At 44.1% G+C, this 24102-nt stretch overlaps 1 protein-coding gene across 1 annotated transcript; it reads right to left on the reverse strand.

Annotated features, from left to right (window-relative positions):
* Positions 1-7444: 7444 nt before the first annotated feature.
* Positions 7445-8248, reverse strand: LOC119819707 (pyridoxal phosphate homeostasis protein-like). The gene has a single exon (XM_038338038.1). It carries the CDS (start codon positions 8246-8248, stop codon positions 7445-7447), a length of 804 nt encoding a protein of 267 aa, XP_038193966.1.
* Positions 8249-24102: the final 15854 nt, after the last annotated feature.

A 24102-nucleotide genomic window follows, 5' to 3' on the forward strand; every position in this document is an offset into this window, starting at 1 on the left:
AGAGAGAGAGAGAGAGAATTAAAAAGCAAAACCCATGGTGTTCTAAATGAGAACTGTCCTCGGTTGGTGGCACTGTTAGGGAAGATGGTAGAGTCTTTGGAATCTTTTGGAGTTTGTCACTGGGGGTGGACATTGAGAGTTCTCTCTGCTTCCTACTTTTGGTTGAAGGCATCTCTCAATGTTCAGCTCATGACCATGCATGCTCCACCATTGTCACACTTCCCGGACAGCATGGGCTGCCCCTCTGGAACTTTAAGTCAAACCCTTTCTTCCATAAATAGATTTTGGTCTTGATGTTCTAGAAGAGTAACAGAAAAGCAACACCAAATCCACATTTATTCTATTGCAACAGCTCCAGAGATCCAAACTCCACCATTTAAGATGCATCCAACTCACTGAAATCAGACACCGGTGAGATTTGTGTAATTGGGTTGTGTCAAAATTCCTTCCTAGCTACGAATGTGGGAAACCAAAGGTGGTTTGTACTTCCAAAATCAGAGGGTGGGCAAGGAATAACAGAGGCATTCCCATTCCATAAGGGGGAAACAGGAGATGAGGAAGAGGAGCTAGGTCCTAAGAGATGTGAAGAAAGCTGCTTGAATACAGTCTTCAGTTCACTGTTCCGCCTTCCCAGCCCACGCACGGGGCAGCAGCTACAAATCTCACCAGGTAGCGGATCTGCCAGTCCCTTGACTTTGGATCTCCGGCCTCCAGAAGTGTGAGCAGCAAAATGTCCTCTGTTAGTAAATGACCTGGTCTCTGACATTTGTCCCAGCAGTCTGAGCCAGCTGGGCGAGGCAGACTGAGGAGTGATTTTCCTACCAGCTGGGGAGCAGAAAGGGTTTCCAGGAGCCACCTGGAGCTGTGAATGTCAAGAAGAACTCCTCTCGTGTGGAGGATCCTTTCCACTGTGTGAATGTATGTCACTGTGATTGGTTTAATAAAGACGTTGACTGACCAATAGCCGGAGACGATAAGGTTAGGCATAGAGCCAAATTGAGAATGCTGGGAAGAAAGGCAGAGTCAGGAGTCGTGAGCAGATGCCAAGAGAAGCATCATGGGCTTGCAGTGCTGAGAAAAGGCACCAAGCCGTGTGGCAAAGCTTGGTAAGAAATATGGGCTAATTTAAAATGTAAGAGTGAGCTAGTAACAAGTCTGAGTTACTGGCTGAGCATCTGTAATTGATATTAAGCCTCGGTGTGGAGACTTGGGAGCAGCTTGAGGGACAGAAACTTCTGACTGCACTCTGGCCTTGAGAACATACTAATTCTAGACTACTCACCACAGACAATGAGAGGACTCTTGGCTTTATGTCATCACTTGTGGGAGCTTTCCACAGCCAGCGCAGGAAATGAGTAGACTCAACTTTCTTAAAAAAAAAAGAAAAGAAAAAAGTTGGCGAGAGACTGCATCTTTGTAGATGGTTTTGGGCGTAGGCCCTTGTTTTTTACATGCACATCACCCTTCTTGAGGGAAGAACTTTTCTTATTCTGTTCTCCCTAGTGTATATCAGAGCACACGATATAGGCTGTAAACACTGAAGAAGTATTTGAATGAGTTTTAGAATTCATGCTGCATTTACATAGGACTGTGATGACTGATTGTGGTTGTCAACTCAAGTGGATTCAACTAAAACCAAAACAGCTGGGCACCCCATGGCAGATTTGACTGGATTATTCTAGGTCAGAAGACCCTAAGTCTGGCCACACTTGTGGCAGCCCACATCAAAAGACGTGGAGAAAGAAACTTTTGCTTTTGCCTGCTTGTCCTCGCTGGCAGTTTCAGCTATCCTGTTCCTGATGCTTTCCTTTACTTGTGTTAGAACCTGCGTCTTCGGGATTCCGAGGTAGACTGAAGGCTGACAGCTCTGCTTTCTACTTTTGGGTAAGGATGTGAGCTCTCAGCTACTGCCCGGAGGCCATGCCTGTCTGCCTGCTACCATGTTTCCCACCGTGTTGGTCACAGACTCTAACCTCTGCAACTGTGCACCCTTGATTAAATGCTTCCTCTTGCAAGTTGCCTTGGTTATGGTGTTGTCATGGCAACAAAAAAGCAACCAAGACAAGGATTTTTGCCCTGAGTGTCTAAGAAACCTGTACCCAGTGGGTCAGAAATTATCTGTCTTTTTTGCTTGTTTGTTATGTAGAATGTTCTCTCTTGGAAATATGATAGTAATATTTATTTTAAAAAACTTTCTAATTAGAACAGGTCTGTATTTCCTATTTGCATTATTTTCTCCCATGCAGAAAATTCTCCTTGGCAAGACAGTTGAGAATAAAAGGCATCCCCGCCTTTGTGTTCTTCCAAACTGGCTAGTCCATGCCTGCTGCTGTAGTCAGGCACCATGCATGTTCTCTGGACTTACCCATCTCTAGACTCAGTTTGATAGGAGACAAAAGCTGTGAAGGTTTTCTGAGCTGGCATCTTTCCCCTCTGGCATCTAGTTGTGGTCAGCTATAAGAGATGGTTAGGGATTCCTGATGCCTGTGAGCCGTCTTCCCCCCCCCCCCCCCCCCCCCCCGTGTCTGGAATGTTAAACCATTCGGGATCTGTAGAAAACCTTCTGTAGCAGGTTTAGTGTGGTAAGAGTATCCCACAGTTAACTTATTTCCTGTCATTCTGGCAAAGGCGAGGAGCAGAATACGCCTCCCCTTGCTATTTTGAATGAAATACAGCACAGCAGGAAAGGAACCTAGCTTGTATTGTACAGATCCAGCAAGGGCTGAGATGCTAATTTAAAGCACGGCTGTCCAGGCACAATTTATTACAAGCATCTTCTGAAGCATTCTTACAATTCTGTTCCAAATGATGGCTAAGCATTTTCAGGCCTGTGTAGGAGAGTGGAGAAGAACAGCTTGCTTCTGGTGGGTAATTATTGAAAATACCTTCCCCCCAAGAGCTGCCTTTAGGAGTGAAAATCCCACAGATTTCTTCCTGTGTTCTGTACATTGCCAAGCATTTGGATTCTGCCCCTAGATCACTCCCTTTCCCCAGGCTCTATACATTCACTACCCTTCACATTTGAATAAAACTTTCTTGCATTGTTGCAGTCTGCATGAGCCTTTCTTCATAATTTCCTTACATAAGGTGTGGTGTTGGTATTAGTGTCAACTTGCCACAAATTAAAAATCACCTGAGTAGGGCTCATACCGTGAAGAATTGCCGAGAGTCCCTTACCTGATGTGGGAAGACTACCCCAAATGTGCCAGCACCTTCTGTATTAGTCAAGATATATACATACACACCCACATACATACATAACACTCATACATACATACATACACACACACAGGCACAATAAGAGAGTCAGAGAGAGATTGCTCACCTCTTGCTTATTTGGCCTTCTTCCTTGCTGCCAAGGCTAAGGGAACACTGTAGAAGCGGTAGTGGGTAGATAGCAAGATCCAGAGGTCGGGAATACTGGGGCAAAGCAACGTGTTAGGGACATGGCAGGACTCCTACGCTTATGAACTCACGGCAGTGGTAGTTGCCCGCACAAAATCAAGCCAGTCAACATTCCAGTCCTGATGGGCAGGGGGCACATGAGCTCCTATTCCTAAGGTGGCCAATAGTTGATGGTTTCTAGGCGAGGGAGAACCACTTTCACGTTGTGGTCCCTAGCAGATTGGCCATTCTTCCATGTATTGCTCCACGCCCATGCACACGTGGGTAACACTAATTGGATTCAGTGTGCTAGTTTTTAAAAAGGACATAAAGTTGGGAGGGGGACATGGGTGAGATCTGGGAGGAGCTGGAGGGGGAAAGTAGGAGAGTTGAATATGATTGAAATACATTGTGTGAAATCTCAAAGAATAAATTAAAATAATCTGCCTGTCTTTCTGTCTGTCTACCTACTTACCAACTGATCATCAATCCAATCTCTCTATCGATCCCCAGTGGGCCACATGAGTGAGGATAATCAGCATTTATAATTAATAATAAGTCTCTGTGAGGTTATTTGGGGGCAGGCTGGTGGGACAGAAAAGTCTGCCTACAAATGGTTCCCAAAGTCCAGCCAAATAAAACCTGAGAAAGCTTAAGAAAATACACAAAAATGAAGCCAAACATAGTCTCAGAGTCTCATGCCAGCCACAGTACAGAGATGCTTCTCCCAGCAGCTGCCTGATAGGTGGAGCCAGCTGCCAGCCACCAGACCCCCATGCACTAGTACCACGCACTAAGCTGAGCCACCGGTGGCTGACATATCAGCTTAAGATTCATCTCATACAATCAAAGAACACTACAGATGGTCAATAAAGGCAGATCGAGACAAAAGAAACCTCCAAACAGGTTACAGTGTGTTTAAAACTGTGCATTGGCTTGAGACAAAAAAAGAAAAAAGGATATAGGCAGTCATAGAAAAAAGAGTAGTTTAAAAACGATAAAGTCCTTAAAAAGGAGTAAAGTAATATAAAAGAAAAAAGCCACATAAAGATGGAAAATCCATGGGAGTCTGGATCCTGTATGCTTTTGTGTTGTCTTTGAATTTCTTTTTTTAAAAATATTTATTTATTTATTTTTTATTTTGTATACAATATTTTTTCTGTGTGTATGCCTGAAGGCCAGAAGAGGGTACCAGACCTCATTATAGATGGTTGTGAGCCACTATGTGGTTGCTGGGAATTGAACTCAGGACCTTTGGAATGCTCTTAACCACTGAGCCATCTCTCCAGCCCTCTTTGAATTTCTCCATGGCTGATGAGAAAATAACAGATGCTAAGAGACGCTGGGTTGTGAATGCTGCTGGATTAAACCGTACCCATATATTTTAAAATGTCTTGACTTCAAAATGGAAGTCAAAAGATGTTCTTCTGCTTTGGGGAAGAGGTTGTGTTTTTGTTCCCACAGAAAATGAAAGACTGGATTCATTCAAGGTTAAAGATGATCAGGTTTAATCAAGGAAGACCCCTTGAAAGTCATGGCTACAGACATATTGAAAAAAAAAACCTAGAAAAGCTACAAGACACATAATATATATTTTCCTTACTAAAAATAAAACAAAAAGTCATCTTTGGCTAACTTATGCACAACACACAGTCTATACTTGCATTAATGCAGATATATATATATACCTTTGAAAGTTTGTGAATTTTCAGAGCAAGAGGCCAGACATCAATAAAAATGAACGGCCCAGGTGGTCCAACATCTCAGAACTCCTCTGCTGCAGTTTCCTTGGAGCTTTCCTAAGGCCTGTATCTTGGCACACGTATCAAACAACTTTTTTAGAGATAAGCCAAGAATTATCAAAATGATAACTAGCATTACGTCAATCCTGGTTAAGTTGATCGTCCCTTCATTTAATTGTTCCATTTTTCAATCATCCATTGTGTAACCATACAGACATGTAATTGTGTTCCCCATTTTTAACATGGGAAGAAAAAAAACTCTTTTAACTAATTCCTCCCTTTAAGAATTCCCAATTTTCTCACCAACTCTACAAACGATGACAACGAAGATGTGAACATCTCCTGCTGAGTAGAGGGTTGACTGCGCATCAAGGCAGCTACCTAGTTTGAAAGCTGTCCAAGAAAGGGGTCCTGGGAAAGTCCATCAGGAAAGAAGAAAGGAAAACGTAGCTGGCAGAGTGGTGACTTTTACTGCACATACCTCTGGCCTATGCCAGTGCCCGTTAAAGCCACAGGCAAGTGGCTTTTTCATGAATTCGTACCCCAAAAGGTGGGCACCAAATGTAGCATGAATTCTAATTGGTCTTAATAATAAAAACTTGGAGTCAGATATATTAGGAGTGAAAGCTGAAGGATCAGAGAATCAGAGCGGCCAGCCACTAGAGTTCTTATCAATGCTCAGACCAAAGGGGTGATCCTGTCCTCAGACTGCATCCTCAGACTGACTGCTCGGACTGCTGCCTCAGACTACACCTGAGCTCCTGTCCTCCCACCTTGTATTCCTCTCTCTGCCCAGCCATATCACTCCTGTCTCCACCTCCCTAGTGCTAGGATTAAAGGCTTGTGATCTCAAATGGTGGGATCACCTTTGTCTGAGCTCTGTTTCTCTTTTAGACAGATTGAATCCTGTGTGACCCAGGGTGGCCTTGAGCTAACAGAGAGTTTGTGTTACATTGAATATTAGCTTTAGGTGAAGAATTCAAAGGTAACAATGTTCTAAACTTGATTTTCTCTTATGCATCCTAAGGTCCAGTCTTGAAAACTTGTTTGTGCTGCACTGCTGTGTAAAGGTATTTAGATGGGGTCATCTGGTGTCCAGAGAGGAAGCCCTGTTTACACTTTGCTGATCTTTTTATTTTTCATAGAAATAAACCTTTAATTACTTTGCAGTTGGCACAGATGGCATAATTCAAGCTCACGTTTGTATTTAAGACTCTGAAATACCACACTAGCTTTGATCAAAACACAACAAGAACCATAGTGGTTTAAATTTATGAAACTACATTCAGCAGCTGGTTCTGAAGTTATTGGGTAAATAAATGAAGGACAAGGGCTGGCGTAAACAAGAGAAAATCTATCAGGAACTAAATAGCCCCTATCGAAGCCCTTCTGTGGTTACTGGAGAACTGTGCTTCCAACTTTGTTCTGTTATTTATTTGTTTGTTTATTTTAGATAGGATCTCACTTAGCCTTTGTCTGCCATCTGTTCTTTCTGCCTGTACCTCTGAAATGCTGGAGTTATGGGCAGGTGCTACTATGCCCAGCTGCTTCCAGGTTTTTGAGGATCTTGTTACATTACAAACAATCAAGAGCTGCAAAATTCTGGCTTATAAATAAAGTGTGTGTGTTGGGTGGCAATCAGTACACCCGGGAAATACGTACCCAGAAAAGAAAAGGTAAGTGGGGGACAGTCTTTGCTAAAGCCGGAAAAGGATCATGATCGAAAAGAAACCCTCACTTCCCATCACTGTAGTCCCCAAGGACCAAGCTCCAAGTTCCATTTTTGAAGCAGGAGGTCAGAAAGGCCCATGTGCTCTTTACCCTGGAATTTCAGGTCGGTGCCACAGAGGAGCTGTGGCTAGAGATATCACTGGCCAGGACAGCAAAAATCATCCCGTTCCAGAGGAGAGAGTCAGTGGTCAGTGGGGACTTGTAGGAACAACTGTAGGGCGCTCTATTAGGGTGGAAGCGCAAATGGGAATCCCTCTGATGTTCTCGATTATAGACACCAGTAACGCAGAAGCTTCCCCGGGAAAGGCATTCATGGGGGCTGGGGTGCTCCTGGCAGTGTCCAGTTCCTGGCTACTCATTCATCATCAATTCTAAAGTCTTGGAACGTCTCAAATTCAAGCCTAAATCACTGCTTGAATCAAGTCTCTTACAGGGGAGGAGGAGGACAGGTGGTTTCCATCAACACAGGTAATTCTCAGCGTTCTACACGGGCCGCAGGAGGGTGTGATTGGGAACATGTGGACACCAAACTGAAAATCTAGGCTGGTACACAGTTCATCTTTTTAGCTGGCCTGGCCTCGCTGTTCTTATGCCACTGGCACTGAGGCCTTCGGGTCTGTTGTAGTCTTGTGTTGGGTGGGTTTCTTGGAGCAATCCCACTCTCCAAAAATGGTGCTTCCTACCCGGACGTTTGTGGATCCCGCTTCAATAGCATGCCGCAAGTCCACGGACATGCCCGTGCTCGGCTCTGCCTGGTCCACAGGCATGCTCAGCTTTCCATACAGCTCCTGCCGCAGGCGCAGTAACGTCTGGAAGTCTGGGTTTGGTTTTTGACTAAGATCATGTCCAAAGCTTGCTGTGGTCATGAGCCCCACAAACTCCAGGCTGGGACATCTGGTCTTTATGTGCTCCACCACAGCTATGGTCTCTGAAGACGGAAGGCCGTGTTTCCTCTCCTCTCCGCGGGTGTTAGTCTGGACCACCAGTTTAAGCCGTTCAGGAGAACCTTTCTTCTGCCGGGAACTGCTCACCTTGTCTGCCAGCTTCACAGAGTCCACGGTTCCCAGCATGAAGAGGTTGGGGACAGTTATTAATTTGTTGACATTCTGTTTCTGTAAATGGCCCATGATCTCAGGACAGGAAGATAGGATTGCAGGGTTTGGTGCTTTTTCTAGTCGTTCCTGAACATAGTTCTCTCCAACAGTACGCTGGCTATGGCCACAGGCCTCAATCACCATGTCTGCAGGTTTAATTCTTACCACTACTAGCCCGGGTTGGATGGCTGGGAGATCCCGCGGCTTCTGTGCCATATTCTGCTGGACGCGCTCGTTCACCGCCCGTATCGTGAACCCGTATCTCAGCTCGGCTGACATGCTGCCAGCTCTCCACATTCCCCGGAGGATCGACTTTGCTGATCTTTTACTACATTGCCCCCTCCTCTTCCTCCTCCTCTGCCTCCTGCTCCTCTGCTTCCTCTCCTTTCCCATCCTGGTTTCTCTTCTTACAGAGTTTTTTCCATGTAGCCCAAGCTGGCCTTAAACTCAGTCTCTTCTAGGTTTAGCCTTCATACGTTGGGGTTATAGGTGTTCACCACAATGCCAATCTCAATTTATCCTGCCCCCTGCCCAGAAACACGTTTTTAAAGATAGCTTCTGGCATTGCAGTTGTGCTGGTTGGTTAGTGAGTGCTAAGACGTCACAAGCTAGAGTCACCCGGAAGAGGGACTCTCAACCGAGGAACTGCCTCCATCAGATTGGCTTGTGGGCATGTCAGTAGGGTATGTTTCAGATTAATGATTGACCCAGCCCATTGTGGGTGTTCCTGGGTTGTGTATAAAGTCAGCTGAGTGAGCCACGGGAGCAAGCCAGGGAGCCATTCCTCTTTGGCTTCTGTTTCAGTTCCTGCTGCCGTTCCTGCCCTGACTTCCCTCAATGATGGACCTTGGCGTAGAAGTTCAAGGCAAATAGACCCTTTCCTCCCTGAATTCGTTTTGGTCAATGTTTATTGCAGCAACAAGAAACAAACTAATACAATGATGATGATGCTTTTTGCTTCTTTGACACAGTTTCTCTGTGTAGCGTCTGTCCTGGAACTCACTTTGTAGATCACGCTGCTTCTGGGTTTGATGCTCTTTTTATTTCCATACCTGTTTTACATTCTCTTGCAATCAATTTGTGCTCTAGAATAGTTTAATTTCAGCATCACATTATCTAAAACACAATGTTTCTAATACAGTTCACCCTTCGTTCATTCTGTCCAGGTGGTGTGGTCTGGCCTTAAGAATTTTAGAATGCATTTATATGTTTTCCTTTCATATAGCCTCTCCCCTGTTTTTTGGTGTGCCACGACAAAAAGCTAACAAGCTTTCATCACCTTTAGAGTAGGCCTTGTTTACCTTCCCCAACCCAACCCCAATGGAGTCCCGGATACCACCAAGAAGCAGCACTTTGGAATAAGAGACATCAACACAGTGGAGGTGTCTAGAAAACTCCAGAGAAACAATGATGTCACTCTGAGCGATGGACTGTGACAATCTCCACAACAGTCCGAGGACTCAAGTGGAGGACTAAGCAATTAGCTCCTGATTCTGAACTTGGATGTCTGTGTTGTCTTTCAGTATTAAAGAGCCCCACTGCCGAGTGGTGCAGTGTGACAAACACTCAGCTAAAACGTCATCGAGTGGGAACTGGTCACACCAGAATCAGTTTCTTATTTTTGTTTCAAAATGGCCTTGAGACTGAGAAACAATTACAACCTGAAAATGCGCTAGAGGGCGCCAGACTCCTTTGTGAGGAATTCTTTGTCCTGCAGAACAGGGCGCCTTTGCATCAAATCAGCCTGGCAACCTGTGAATTCAGGGATCAGCCCGAGTCCGCAGGCACCATGACACATGCATTAGAAACTTAACCGTCACAGACTTTAGAGGGTAAAGTTACGACTGCACATTAAAATGGACCTAGGAGACCTATTACCTAAGAAAATCTATGGACCTTACTCGAATCATAATGCGAATGCCATTCTTAAAATGATGTTTGTGAGACAACCAGGGAAATTTGATCAGGAATAAAAGCTATATTACACCATTATTGTTGGTTTTATTAGGTGTGGTAATGGTATCTTGGTAATGCTAAAAATTCCTTAACTATTAAAGACAAAAATGTTTACATGAAATTACTCGATGCCAAAATTCATTATAAAATATTTTACAATAGGGGTGGACTGCAGCTCAGTTGTAGAGAGTGGCCTAGTATCTTCAATAAAGTGATAACATGCACACACCTCTCTTTCTCTCTGCAGCGGATAGTAGAAGACGTAAGACTGGCAACACCTTGATAATTGTTGGAACAGGAGTTCAATGGAGCATTGGTTATACTTTTGTGAGTTTCTATTAAAACTTAAAGATGAAGCCGGAGAGGTGTGTCAGTTGGCAGCAATGCTTTCGCCCAAGTTTAACAATGTGAGTTTGATTCCTGGAGCTCATAGGGGGGAAGGAAAGAAACAACTCCCGCAGGTTGTCCTTGCATCCCCACTCATGTAGTGTGACACGCGCGCGAGCACACACACACACATACACACACACACACGTGCATGCATGCATGCACACACACACAAAAGAGCAAAGATGAAAATGTACTACATTATTTCAATATGTATTTATACTTTAATTTATTATCATATATAGACGATCTGGATTCTTTTTTTTTTTTTTTTTTTGGTTTTTTTCGAGACAGGGTTTCTCTGCAGCTTTTTTAGAGCCTGTCCTGGACCTAGCTCTTGTAGACCAGGCTGGCCTCGAACTCACAGAGATCCGCCTGCCTCTGCCTCCCGAGTGCTGGGATTAAAGGCGTGCGCCACCACCGCTCGGCCTAGACGATCTGTATTCTTACGTTACTAGTCCTTTTCCCCTCTGGTTTGAGCTTCTCTTCTAGTAGATGTCAGAAATCAGCATCGTTTAAGTCAGACTTGTCTGGTATTTCACCATCACACGAGAACCTGGAGTATCTCACGTTCTCTCATACCAGAACGTCAGAGTGGGGGCTGGGGCATGGAGGGGATGGTGGAACTTGCTTGTCATTTCAGGTCAACATTCTCGTAAGATCACCTTGACCTTCTCTTGACCTTCACATTGTCTATGAGAGTCTGCAGGGGCTTCAGGATCTCTGCCTTTCCCCTGGACTCCCAAACCTCTCTCAGAATACAGGCAATACTCAGAAGTTTCCTTCCTGATTTCCTTAGCCTGATTGCTTGGCCATTTCTGATTGACTACTCCCGTGACAGGTGTAGCTCGGATGGTCTGGCCTTGCGTACGCTAGGATGCTTGTTGCTGCCACAGGTCCAACAGGGGAATAATTACTTCTGGCTTTGGAATCCTGTGACACACCTGAGTTTTTGGGTTCCGTTCCCAAGAGAGAGGGTGCACACAGGTCACCTTCTGAAGGGAATATTGGGAAGTCTACTATCTCTTCATGAAGCATATGGTTTCTCATCTGATCTATCTGCAGGTAGACAGAGCACATCACTCTACAAACTTACAGTTAAATGCACCACAGTCCCTCAGAGCCGTGGCTGCACAGGAAGGCCATGAGCTCAATGGGACTATAAAGAACATTTCGTCAGTTAATACAATAATAATGTATGATTACACTGGATATTATGATTAAAACCTTAACATTTCCTTCTACACAGAAAGAAACTAGGGCAGCATTAATGAAGGGCAAAAGTCTAGGGTATATGATCACTGGTACAGCATGTGCCTAGCACACACATAGACTTGGGTTTGATATGCAGTACCATACACACAAAAAATATTGTGGGCTTTGGGCTTACACAGACCTGTGTTCTAATTCAGATTCTATGCCTTTTGTGGTGGGTATCAGGTACATGTTTGTTTGTTTGTTTTATATTTATTTATTTATTTATTTATTTATTTATTTATTTATTATGTATACAATATTCTGTTTGTGTGCATGTCTGCAGGCCAGAAGAGGGCACCTGACCTCCTTACAGATGGTTGTGAGCCACCATGTAGTTGCTGGGAATTGAACTCAGGACCCTTGGAAGAGCAGGCAATGCTCTTAACCACTGAGCCATCTCTCCAGCCCTCTGTTTGTTTATTTTTTAAAGCATCTTGCTGGTAGTTAGAAAGCAGAGTCAATGCAAGCTTGGCTGAAACAAGGATATGTATAACAAATGCACAAAGAAAATTTGGCCCTTTGTAATAAAACCTATACATGACAAGCCTTTAAAAGATTGTTATTAGCAAAAAGACAACAAGCAGGAAAAGCCTCATATCTAATTTTTCCACCTGGTTACTGAATCTTTCTCCTAAGACGTCTTAAGCTGTTAGCTCAGGCCTCAAAGGGCCGGGTGGGAATCCAGGTGGAGCCCCAGGCACTGAAGCTGCCACACCTCAGGAAGAATGTTCTCTGGCATCCAGTCCCAGGTCTGCGAAGCTGAAATCCCACTGGTATTTTAAGAAACAACCGCGGAGCCTTCATTCCCAGTGTGGCCCATTCTTTATGAGCTGGCAGTGGAAAGCGAGCAGATGAAAGGCGGAATTCCTACAGTATCATGTCACCAGCGGCCTCAGGAAAGAGAGGAAAAGAAACCCAAACAGTTTATAGTGGACAAGCTTCCAGATGCTCATTGTCAAGACCTCTACTCTGGATAGAAAGCAAACCCAAACTGCGCTACGTCCTTTTCTTGCATTGTGAGAAAAAGCCAGGCTTCCTTCCTCAGCCCTTCCTGCCATGGTGGCCAGGAGAGAAATAACAGATTACCATTCTGTTTCCCTGGGGTCCCTCGACAGTGACTCCGGGCTAAACTGAGGTTGATTTCTTTCTGTTCATGGACATTGGGTTCCAGGCCCCTGGGCAGAGATGTCCAGCTTTGTAATTAGCTTTCTTCTAGAGGCAGGATGCTGTTGCAGAGGTACCAAGAACTGGCCTAGCATGCACAATCACAGTCTCGCACACCTGCATGCTCTGTATCCAGATGCAATCTTTTAATTAATCATAGGTTCTCAGGGTGCTTGGCTGCATTTTAATGCTTTAAAAGCAAATTCAGTGAACAAATTATGTTCAGAAATCAGTGGCTATTATACCATTTTATAACAGAAAATTCTCAAGTCAGGATGTCTTAAAGCGTGCATTTTGGGGGCCCCTGTTAGGATGCCTTAAAGCATACATTTTGGGGACCCCTGTGAAAAGTTTCCTGTTACTGCTATAAATACTGTGATTACATTGGGTGCCCTCAGATAATCCAGATAATTCCTTCATCATAAGGTCAGCTTATGACCACTAAACGCACCAGAAACCACTCCCCTGCCATCAGGAGCTCCTGAGAGTCTCGTGCTCAGAGCAGCTGCAGGCTCTCTCAGAGCAGCTGCAGGCTCTCTCAGAGCAGAGGAAAACAAGTTGTTTCCAAGAAATTCAGGATCTGGGGGGTTCACAGCTCCCAACAATCTCTGAAGGTCTCAACCCAAAATCTAAAATGCCATCAATTCAAAGCCCCGGATCTTAACAGGCATGGCTGGGGGCCAGTACAGGCCATTCTGCGGCAAGACTCATCCCCACCAACAAACCTATGAAACACAAAATACAATCCCTCTGTCCCTCCCCTGCAGTGGTAGCGCTGGCCCAGGACAGAATGCATTCTGGGTCAAGAGGGGAGTCATGGGAGGAATAAAGATACTGCTTTGTATTTAGCAAGGTCAAAACCCAGCAGGGCTAACAACATCAGACTTCACCACCTGGGAAAAGTACTTCACAGTTTGTATCTCCATGGTCTACATTTGAGGTTTTATCTATAGAATTACTTCTTCTTCACGAAGAATAGCTAGTGTTTGCAGATGAGCATTTTCGTAAGTCTGTGTCCTGCCTGATGAAGTCTGACAACCCTCCTCCACGTCTTCCTTTCGGTCCCCATGTTGGTCCTCTGTAACAAGACCCGAGAGGATGGACTGATGAAACGTGGTTAACTTTGGCCCGCAGTGTCGGAGGGTGGGAAGTTTGACTCTAAGATTGGCTCCGAAGCTTTCGGGTCTGTCGTAAGGCATCAATTGTGGTGGAGAGTCTCCATGGTGGGCGCAAGCTGCTCAGCTCACAGAGGCCAGGAAGCAAAAAGAGAGAGGAGCCCAATGCCCTGTAATCCTCTCCAAGGAAAAGGCTTCTTGTGACAGAAGATGGCCCACCAGTATCCATCTCCATCTCTTGAAAGTTCTTCGCCTCCCGATAGTGTCACAGGAGATCAGTCTATAACAGGTAGGCTCTGGGGTCATTTCTGATCCAACTGTAAAAGCTGGCTGTGTCTGCAGCTTCACCGTGAGCCTTGTAAACCTCCCATGTTTGTCATGAGGATTTACTCCGTTAGACAGAGAGGCTTTTCTGCAGTATATCCTCACCTCCGCTGGGGTGTTGGGTGGACCCAGCAGTCACTGGAGTCGTCTCTTCAAAGAATCCTCCTGTGGCTGAGCATCCTTTCTGACCTGTTGATCTTTCTGAAGCACAAGCAGAAGATCCTTTACCCATGTCTGTAGCTTTTTTTTTTCCAGAACACAATGGCATGCCTTCTAATTTTTGTGTCTCCTTGAAAGTTAAGAATGGGTTGAAGTCCCAAGTCATCAATAGCTGACTTCTCTCCCATTCGTTGGTTCTTCTGGCTGCCTGCATTTTTTCTCTTGCATTTTACTATGAGAAGTAAGACACAGGTTACCTCTCCAACACTCAATTGAATTCTCAAGCTCATATCCATGTTGATCGCTTAAGCTTTCTGTATATACAGCTGAAGGACACAGCTCACTGAAGCTTTCTGAGACGATGTAAAAGAATTTTTCCACCTATAATTCTCAGAAACACATTTCCAACCTCTGTGTGAGCCGCCGGGGTGTTGATGCCTTTTCAATGTCTGTCTGTTCACCAACGTTCTCTTCATGGCAATTTAGGTATTGTTTGAGAACGTGCATTCCCCCCACCCCCATTTCCTATTTCCTTTTGAATCTGCACTATAGACTATAAGCATGCTAGACTTTTCTTACTATGTTCTGCAGCTTTTCTAACCTCCATCCATAGCTCAGTTCTAAAACTAGGTTTTCAGGTATGTTTTACAGTAGCACCTCCCCTCAAGTTCCTATTATGCATTTTCTGTTGCATCAGAGTTCTAAAAACTCGGTGACTTAACACAAACTCTTGTCAGGAGAGCAGAAGTATGAATAGTGTGTAATGAAGCTGCAGACAAGGTACTTGTTGGTCAGGGCTGTTTCTTCTGGAGTCTCCAAGGAAGGACCTTCTCATCTTACTGGAGCTGCTGGGGTTCACTGGTTTGTGTCCTGCTTCTGAAAGCCACATTGCTCTGACCCCTGCTCTTTTTGCCACAGCCCCCTTTCTGGTCCGACTTTCCTATTTCTCTTCGTTTTATAAGGAGCTTTATGGTTGTGGATGGAGCTAGTAGAAGACTATGTGCCTAGCTCAGAACCTTGAAGGTTGATCTTCATCGCCCCAGGAAAGAGAAGAACCATCCTTATGGTTACATTGTTTCTACCTGGGTAATGGAGCATGATTTCTTTATTTAAAATCCTTTTGCTAATTACACCTGGGGAGTTTGGTTTGCAAGTAAGGCTACATAGTTACAGGTTCTAGGGCTGAGGATACTGTAGCTTTCTTTCCGGTCTCCCTACCTCCCTCCCTCCCTCCCTCCCTCCCTCCCTCCTGTCTTTTCTTCCATCACTGCATCTCAACAAATCTCTGGTTGGGTTTTCTGGAATCAGACACTGAAAGTCTGTCTGGGCTGTAAAACCACATCAGGAATTAAGTATTGAGAAAGGAAGGAAAAATTAACAGTGAAAAATGTTGAAGTGTGAGGCATGCCTGGATAAACTTTGGCCCCTGAGAGGCTGGCTGAGGTCTGAATTGTTTGGTGTTGAGACATGTGTTGAAGTGACTGTTCCCATGCCGTGCTCAGGCACTGGAGAGGGACTGGGCATAGCCCGGCAGCTTTCTGTAGCCAAGGCAGGTGGTGATGGAGTCCACGGTTGGAGGCGAGCTGCTGGCTGCAGCAGGGACAAAGCCCGTGCTCGAAGGAGGATCTGCACTGTGCACCTAGTATTTAGGACACGTGTGTCCTGTGAATGAGCGGGGGATTGGGAGGTGTGCACTTGTGGGTCTGTGACCTTTGAGTGTTAGGCTGGAAGCTTCTGGAACAGCCCAAATCCTGCAAAAATCATGGTAGACTTTTCATGGCCTTTATGATCTTTCTGATAGCTCAGGACAGAGCTCAGTTGGATTCTTGGTACCTGTAGCTGTCTTGGAAATTTCCGTGAAAGATTTAGGTTGTTCGAAGGAGTCTAATTGATTCAAGTCATGATCTGCCTCTTTCACTAGCTCTCATGGAGGGTGTAACTCAGGGATAGAGAGCTTGCCTGGAATATGTATGTGAGGCCCTGGATAAAAAATGGCCAATATTCACTATCATAATCATTATCAAATCAAACGTTGATGTTATGTATTGAATATTGGCTATTCAGTACCAAGTATTTTGCATATAGCATCTCATATAATCATTTCAATGTATTGAAACAGTTCAGAGAGTTGATATGGGGCCAGTGGGAGGGATTATCTATGTTTTGCTACGTCCCCAGTGCTTCTCCCTGGGATGTGACATTATAAATCAGCAGTGACAAAGTGAGCAGCATCCATTTTGACCTAAAGCCTGACATGTAACCTATGCTGTGATATGTTACCTTAAAGGACAGAGTCCAATTGTTTGAGTTCTAGAGCATCATCTGAACAACTGCCCCCCACCCCAGGATGTTCTAGTATCTTCTGAGGGTGTGCACATTCTTATCTTTACAAAATGTAGACTTGGAGAGTGGAAGACGGCTCAGGGGGGTAATGTGCTTGTAATGTATGCACTAAGGCCCAAGTTTGGTGCCCTGAATCCATATAAGAAATCCAGGTGTGGGGGGTGTGCGCCTGTAATCCCAGCATGTTGGGATTCAGGAGGTTGAAACAGTTCAGGAAGCTGGATCTGTGCGGCTCACTTGCTGGCCTCCAACAGGTAAGTTCTAGGCTAATGAGAGACCCTGTCTCAAACAACCAAAGCAAACCGAGTGTGAGACATGACACCTGAGGTTCCCTGGCCTCCACCTGTGTGTACGTACCCATGTATGCCACCCCACCCCCTTCGCCACAGACTTGGCAGCTGAGAGTGGTAGTTAGTTGATCCGTACAGTTTCAGCACTCTACAAGCTGAGGCCGACTGTCTACCGTGAACTCAAGGCTGGTCTGGCTGCAGGGAAGACCGGGGCGGGGTGGGTGGGTGGGGGAGGCGGGGAGGGGCAGGTGAAGGTACAGTGTGAATTGTGATTTGTGCCTTTTTCGTAGAAGGGCTAGGGCCCCATGGCAGGACAGATCTGGCATGCTGCCTATATCATTAACGTCTGACTGCAAATTGAAAATGCTAAGTGAGACTATCAGGCTGGAAGCTGCAAGAAAATATGACCCTCCCGGTTTCTCTGGGGCTGCGAGTTTGCGTGTGGGCGTGTATTTTGCCTCTACTCAGTATTTGCGGTGGGCACAGAACAAGCCGTCCCGTCTGACAGAGAAGCAAAGAGCTGTTCGCAGACACGCTGGAGCTTTATGCGCGACGGGGTGCCTTTTCAAGTTTTGGGCTTAGCTACGAAAATCTGTGCCACTTTTGTGGAACTATACCTCCTTGTAAACGACCGTGGCATATCTGTGGGAGACATCAAACCCTCTCATTTTTGTAATTTTGGACTCTAGTTTTTAGGCCACGTGTTTGATGTCTCCTGCATGATTACAGACTGCGTATGTAATTTCTCCACCGCCCTGCTCTTTTGAATTCTGTAAAGCAATCAGACACGCATCCATGCACACAGGCTTCCCCGTTCTGGGTGTGTGCAGGCTGTCCATTGCTTCTAGTGAGGATTCTGAATTTGCTCTTAGCAGGACAGCTTGGGAGGGCTCCTTTCTTACAGAAATCAGGTTATTTAGCTCCAACATTGAGGAGACCCTCAAGAGAGAGAGAGGGCACGAATAATTGCTCTCTTCTATGGGATAAGTCTATAACAGTGGTGGGCACCCTGATAAAACCCCTCATCCATGGCCTTTCTGAGTTTAGGCTGTTGCTACATGTACCCTGCCCAGTGTCAGACTGCTTCTGGTGGAACAAATTTCCACCAATCAGAGGTTTCTAATAATACAGATGGAAGTTCAAAATGTGCCGTGTGGAGCACAAATCAAGGTTCCAACAATGCTGGTTCCTTGTAGGTGATCCAGGGCATCCTTGTCCAGCTTCTGCAGGCCACTTGTCTTCTTTGGCATATGGTTACTGATCAGTCACTCTGACATCAGCTCCCTCTGTCTTGTTTCTAACTTCTGTTTCTCTCTGACTCTGGTCCTCTTTGCTTCATTTCTAAAAGGAAGTCTTTGGTTATACTGGGTGTACCTGGACAAGCCAAAATAGCTTTCCAGGTTCAAGACCCCTAAAAGAATCACAAATGCAAAGTCTTTTTTTTTTTTTTGCCACGCATGGCCACATAATTATAGATTCCAGACATCAGAATCACGTTTGAATACTTGCTGTGTACTTCTTTAACAAGAACCCCAGAGGATATATGATTTCTAAAGAAAAGACAGTTATTCGTCAGAGTTCAGGAGGTTGGGAAGACCAGGGTCAGGGCATCAGCAGTTTAGAGTCTACTTTATCTGCTTGATTCCTGCATCCTCCAGTAGGAGGAATACTGTGTCCTCACATAGATAGGAGCAGAAGGGAGGCACCTACCCACCTACCCTTTGATGGTGGCCTTGCTCCACTGACCCAAATGTCTCCAATAAGACCCATCTCCCAAACCACTGCATTCATGATTAGTGATTAACCTTCTGATGCATGAATTAGTAGAAACTAAAAAAAAAAAAATACACCAAAGCAGATGTGGACTTCTTTGGTAGGCTACTGATTTACCTAATCCATACCTGTTTGTATTGTATCTCTCCCCTAAAGTGGCCTCTCTAGATGATTTTCTAGCCATACTCCTTCCCAGGTTCACACCAGGTTCACATCAGGTTCACACCAGGTTCACACGTACTTGAATGCTTTGTCAAGCCTTCTGCTCTTAGGACCACTTCTTCTTTACCACATCAGTTCTTACTTTTTTCTTGCGTTTACCCTCTGCTTTGCTGTCTCTGGTTAAGTGCAGCCTCTCTGTCCATGCTTTTAGTGGGCATGTCAGCTCTCCACCTACTCCCGAATCCTGTTCATTTTATGATCAAGTCTTGCCTCTCAGCTGAGACTCCCCTAGTAACTCTTGCCGGTTTGGTAACTTCTTCATGATCAGTTAAAGCAGTGGTTCTCATCCTGTGGGTCAAAAGACCCTTTCACAGAAGTTGCCTAAGAGAACATGGATATTTGCAGTTTATAATAGTAGCAAAATCACAGTTATGAAATAGCAATGAAAATCATTTTATGGTTGGGGTGGTCACTGCAGTATGAACCTGAGGAACTATATCAAAGGGTCGCAGCATTAGAAAGATTGAGAACCACTGGTATAAAGCATTCATTATTTTTTCTACATGGCTTGTGTCCATGTTTATATAGAATATATATTTCTGATATTTGCTTCCTTATTTTGACTGTAATCTTGTGAAAGCACTCTGTTTGCCCTGAACATTGAATCATCCTTGCATGGAAATATTTCTTCACTGTCTTATTTAGAGCTGACTTCTGTTAGGCCTGTGTTTTCAGAAATGTCCACCTAGAATAGAAGAAAGAGAGATTAGTCAACCATCTGCTGAAGAAACAATAAGAAAGTCCTTTTTCTATTTTATAATATCTGCATTGTGTGGCTTTTCCTGTAGAGGCATGAAGACATGTCTATTCACCTTAGATAAGAAATTGAAGGCAGACTAAAGAAATGATTCCCCTGGCAAAACAGTGGATTTATTGGGGTTATTTATAAGAACAGGGGGAGTTACTCATAGAAGCAGGGATGATTCAAAGGCAGCTGCTTCATGGGAAAGCCCACTCCAGCATGACTGATGACTCTTCTAAGCTGCATCCCTGGAGAACCCTGAACAACTTGCAGGAAGCTCTCAGGGAATAGCTGCTTGTTCTTAGCAATTTCTAAGTTTCTAGTTGCTTCTAGAACCTTGAGAGGACCCTTGTGAATCCTGTGACTTTCTGAGTTTCCTGAGCCTGGAAAGTTCCCTGCACCCTCCACCCCCCGAGTCCTGTAAGTCCTATGAGCTTCTTGAGTCTTGTAAGATCCATGAGCTTTTTGAGTCCTGTAAGTTCTGTGAATTTCCTGAGTCCTATAAATTGTATGAGCTTCCTGAGTCCTGCAAGTTCCATGAGCTTCCTGAGTCCTATAAATTCTATGAGCTTCCTGAGTCCTGTAAATTTCATAAGCTTCCTGAATCCTATAAACTCCATGAGCTTCCTGTAAATTCCATGGGCTTCTTGAGCCCTGTAAATTCTATGAACTTCCTGAGTCCTGTACATCCCACGAGTTTCTTGAGTCCTGTAAGTTTTGTTGGCTTCTCAAGCCTGTGAGCCTGCCCCTGCACTTCAGGAGGGAATGTTTCAATTTGGAGACAATAGCTATACAACCTCCCATCTGCATCTCAATTTCTGTGATGCTTTGTGTTTCTATCCAAACTTTCCCAGCACTGCGGTAAGAGTTCTGTGCCATCCAGCTCCTTGCTCTATAAAAATGCCTTCCTTTTGATGTAAGGAGGATTCTGCCACTTTTTTTTTGTAGCAGGTAGATGGTACCTGGCTCTTAGAAACTGTTGTGTTGTCCTTGAAATGAGCCATTTATGTAAGTCAGTTATAATGATCTTATAAACTTAGAAGAATGGAGTCCATGGCTTTTTTGTTTGCTTGCTTTAATTTTTGGTGCATTTATCTGATTTTTTTTTTTTTGCCTATAGCTTGTTGTAATTTATCATCTTGTGGGTAGTTGCAGAGATGGTCCCATTTACTTCTAATTCTGAATTTATCAAGGAGGTTCTCTATATTTGCCCAAATAATTTGACAGCTGCCAAATGGCCATTTTGGCTTAAGTCAGTTTTCAATAATGAGCCTAGAAGAAAGTTATTATCATATGACCGTCCTTGTATACATGCAATAACTAAGGTTCATAGCACCGAGCGACAGATCAGCCAGGATACAAGAGCTGGGATGCCGGCAATCATCTTGTGATTGCCTCTTTATCTTTCTAGTAAACAACTGAGCCAGGAGTGGTAGCATATACCTGCCATCCCAGCATCCAAGAGACACTGAGTCCAACAACAACAGCAAAGAAATTGAGGTATAGTTCTATCCACAATAGATAACTGGTAACTTCTCACGTGAATAACAGAGTCTGTCATATAGAATAGGCTAAGAAAACACAAAAGGATTTGAAACATCTGGTACAAAAAAGTGGCTTTTCTTTGGCATGAGAGGCATAACTTGTCTTTTGCCATTCAGTCAGTTGAATTTGTTTCCTGCTCTCTGTGCTCTGGAAGAGAAGCTAAGTAGGAAGGAAGCTATTGATTTCCTCCCAGGCAAGTTGCTAGTGGCATTTTTCCTGAAAGCCTCTTCTATTGTTCCTATCCACCAGGGTGAGAGGTCATTACTGACAGCAAGATTGCAATAGTGTGAGGGCTGGCTGTCCACATAGATGTTTACTTACATAGAAATTGATTCCTGAATACACACACAGACACACAGACCTGTATGTTACATAAAGCTATTTTGATTAAGGTCAATAAATTTGTTATTTTTTTACTCTGAAGTAGAAAATCATGGAACTATTTCATATTTTTCAATTGTTCAGAAATGCCTGTGCCTTTACAGAATTAAGCATCGACTGCATGAGAATGCCAGTGTGTTGTTTTTACTTCTGCATAATTAGGATAGATATTAAATGATAATCAATTTTAACCAGAGCCATTTACACCAGGGTATCATTTCAGTAAAATGCACGAAACACTTCAACCAGCAAAATAAAGACTTTGGCTCTTCAGGATAAGTACAGATGTCGGATTTATGCTCTGTTCACAAATTGTGGTACAGCTGTCTGCATCACTGTAGGTCCTGGATGACTAGAGCAATATCCACCGTTCACGGAAAGTACAGCAGTATGGAATGTGTGCTTTAAATTTCTTTACTGGCTGGTAAACTCCTCTAAGCTAAAGAACATCTTTTATCATCTTCACATAAATCCCTGCTATTGCCTCGAAATGCAGCATGTGGAGCTGTCCATCTGATGCACAGCCCCCTGCAAACCACTGCCTACTTTCTCTATACTATCCAACTAGAGCTTTTTTTTAATTTGAAACTATGATTTATGTTTTATGTTTCAAGTATCCTAATGAATAAGATGCATCTTTCAGATGGTTTAATCAACAGTATTTTCTGTTTCCATTTTAGCCGTGCTGGACTGCTCGCCTGCCCATACCATAGCTTTATTATATATTATTTATAGCCAAGAATAGTATCGCGTAGTGGGGTAGTTTTCACATCCAGGTGATTCCACATGTAACTTCACATTTGAAAAGAGTATGACCAGGCCACTGATGCCTGACATAGAAACAGAAAATAGGTGGAAATTTAATCTTTTTAATATAAAATACAGCATGAGAAACGGGGGTTGATATACAAAGACAAAGCAATAATGTTAGCCCTCGAAACGGCTGAGGGATTGGGCAAAGGCGATGTGGCAAATCTGAGCAGAAATTAACATGGAGTCCCATTCCGTGCACTCAGAATGTTTCATGTAAATAAAAGCTGAGGTAAATGTGGTTTGAATAAAGTAGATATTATCTCTAACATCCTCTGGGCTCCTGGAATCCCAAGAGTGGAATCTAACTAAGCCTGGCAGGGTAGCAGGTTCTCATTTGCCTGAGGGAGTGATTCAGGTGGCTTCCATTTTAGTCAATCTGTGCTTGTATTTTTCTGGCCTCAAAGACTGGTTTTGAAGTGGTCCAAACATCAAGAGGCCCAATACTTTCAATCAGGATCATGGGCACACTCTCTAGTCAGGAACTAGCACGCATGTAGCTTTCAGCACTATAGGAAATAGCTTGTCTCTACAAGACCAGTTAGCTGGAGAAGATATCCAGCACAGACTCTGAAAACCTCAGAGGGATGGTGGTCACTGAACTTGATGTTAAATCCATGTAACCGCAAGAAATAAATGTCATTTGTAGATATTAGTTAGCTGGATGTGGATAATTTTTTTTAAAACTTAAAAAAACTTTTTTATCGACTCTTTGTGAATTTCACATCATGCATCATGATTCCATTAATCTCCCCATCCCTTCATCGCATCTCTCTCTTACAATCACCCCACAATAAAATTAATTTAAAAAGAAAAACAGAAAGCAAAATCCACCTATCAACCAAACAAAAAGTATTTGTTGTGGAAGTTGTATCATGACACAGTGAGTCACACAGTTTCCCCTTTGAACCATACATCTTTACTTGTACGTCTTCATTGCAATGAGTCATTGGTCTGGTTCAAGACTTCTGGCTCCTGCTACATTCTCTGTATTGGAATTCCTCTTGGATATCCTGTTGTTGCCCTGTGTCATGAAGACCCTGCAGCTTTGGATCTGCAGGACCAGCCTCTTCACATGCTCCAGCGGTCTACAGATGAGCTGGGTGTTGGGGTGGGCCCACTCATAACCCTGGTTCTGAGCCTGGGTGGTAGCTGGATTGGGCAGCCTGCCTGCTTTTCCTCATCTTCACCACTAGGGTGAGCTCTCCGGGACCACCCCAACTAGTGTATCCACTGCAGCAGGCAGAAGGAGTGGGGTCAGTTCTGCTCTCACACCCTCAGGGCTAGCTCACGGGCACCCACACCACCAGGCCGGCTGTACTGCTTCATTGAGGTGCAGGGACTACTCTCTCAAGTGCTGCAGTTGGTGAGGTGCAGGGCCTGCTCTCCTGCCTTCCTGCCCCTGAGGCCAGCTATTCCATATGTCACAAGTGGCAAGAGGTGGGGGATAATTCTTTTTAAAAAGAATTTTTATTTAATATGATAGTTTTGCTAAAAAAACTTTTAAAATAATACAAAAATCTTATTTAAGAAAAAAACAGATTTCTGAGCTTAGAAAACAGATGATGGTGGTAGGGTGTTTGGTTACTCATCTGTTGTAAAAACTTTAACAGAAACATAATATCTATAAATAAACCTGCAGATTTATTTCTCCTTATTAATTTAAAAGTAGAAGTGCACATG

Source organism: Arvicola amphibius, chromosome 7 (assembly GCF_903992535.2).
Source record: "Arvicola amphibius chromosome 7, mArvAmp1.2, whole genome shotgun sequence".
In the NCBI taxonomy this organism is placed as follows: domain Eukaryota; kingdom Metazoa; phylum Chordata; class Mammalia; order Rodentia; family Cricetidae; genus Arvicola; species Arvicola amphibius.

Excerpts from the sequence above, each read along its gene's own strand:
- LOC119819707 (XM_038338038.1), bottom strand. The coding sequence starts at position 8,248 with ATGTGGAGAGCTGGCAGCATGTCAGCCGAGCTGAGATACGGGTTCACG.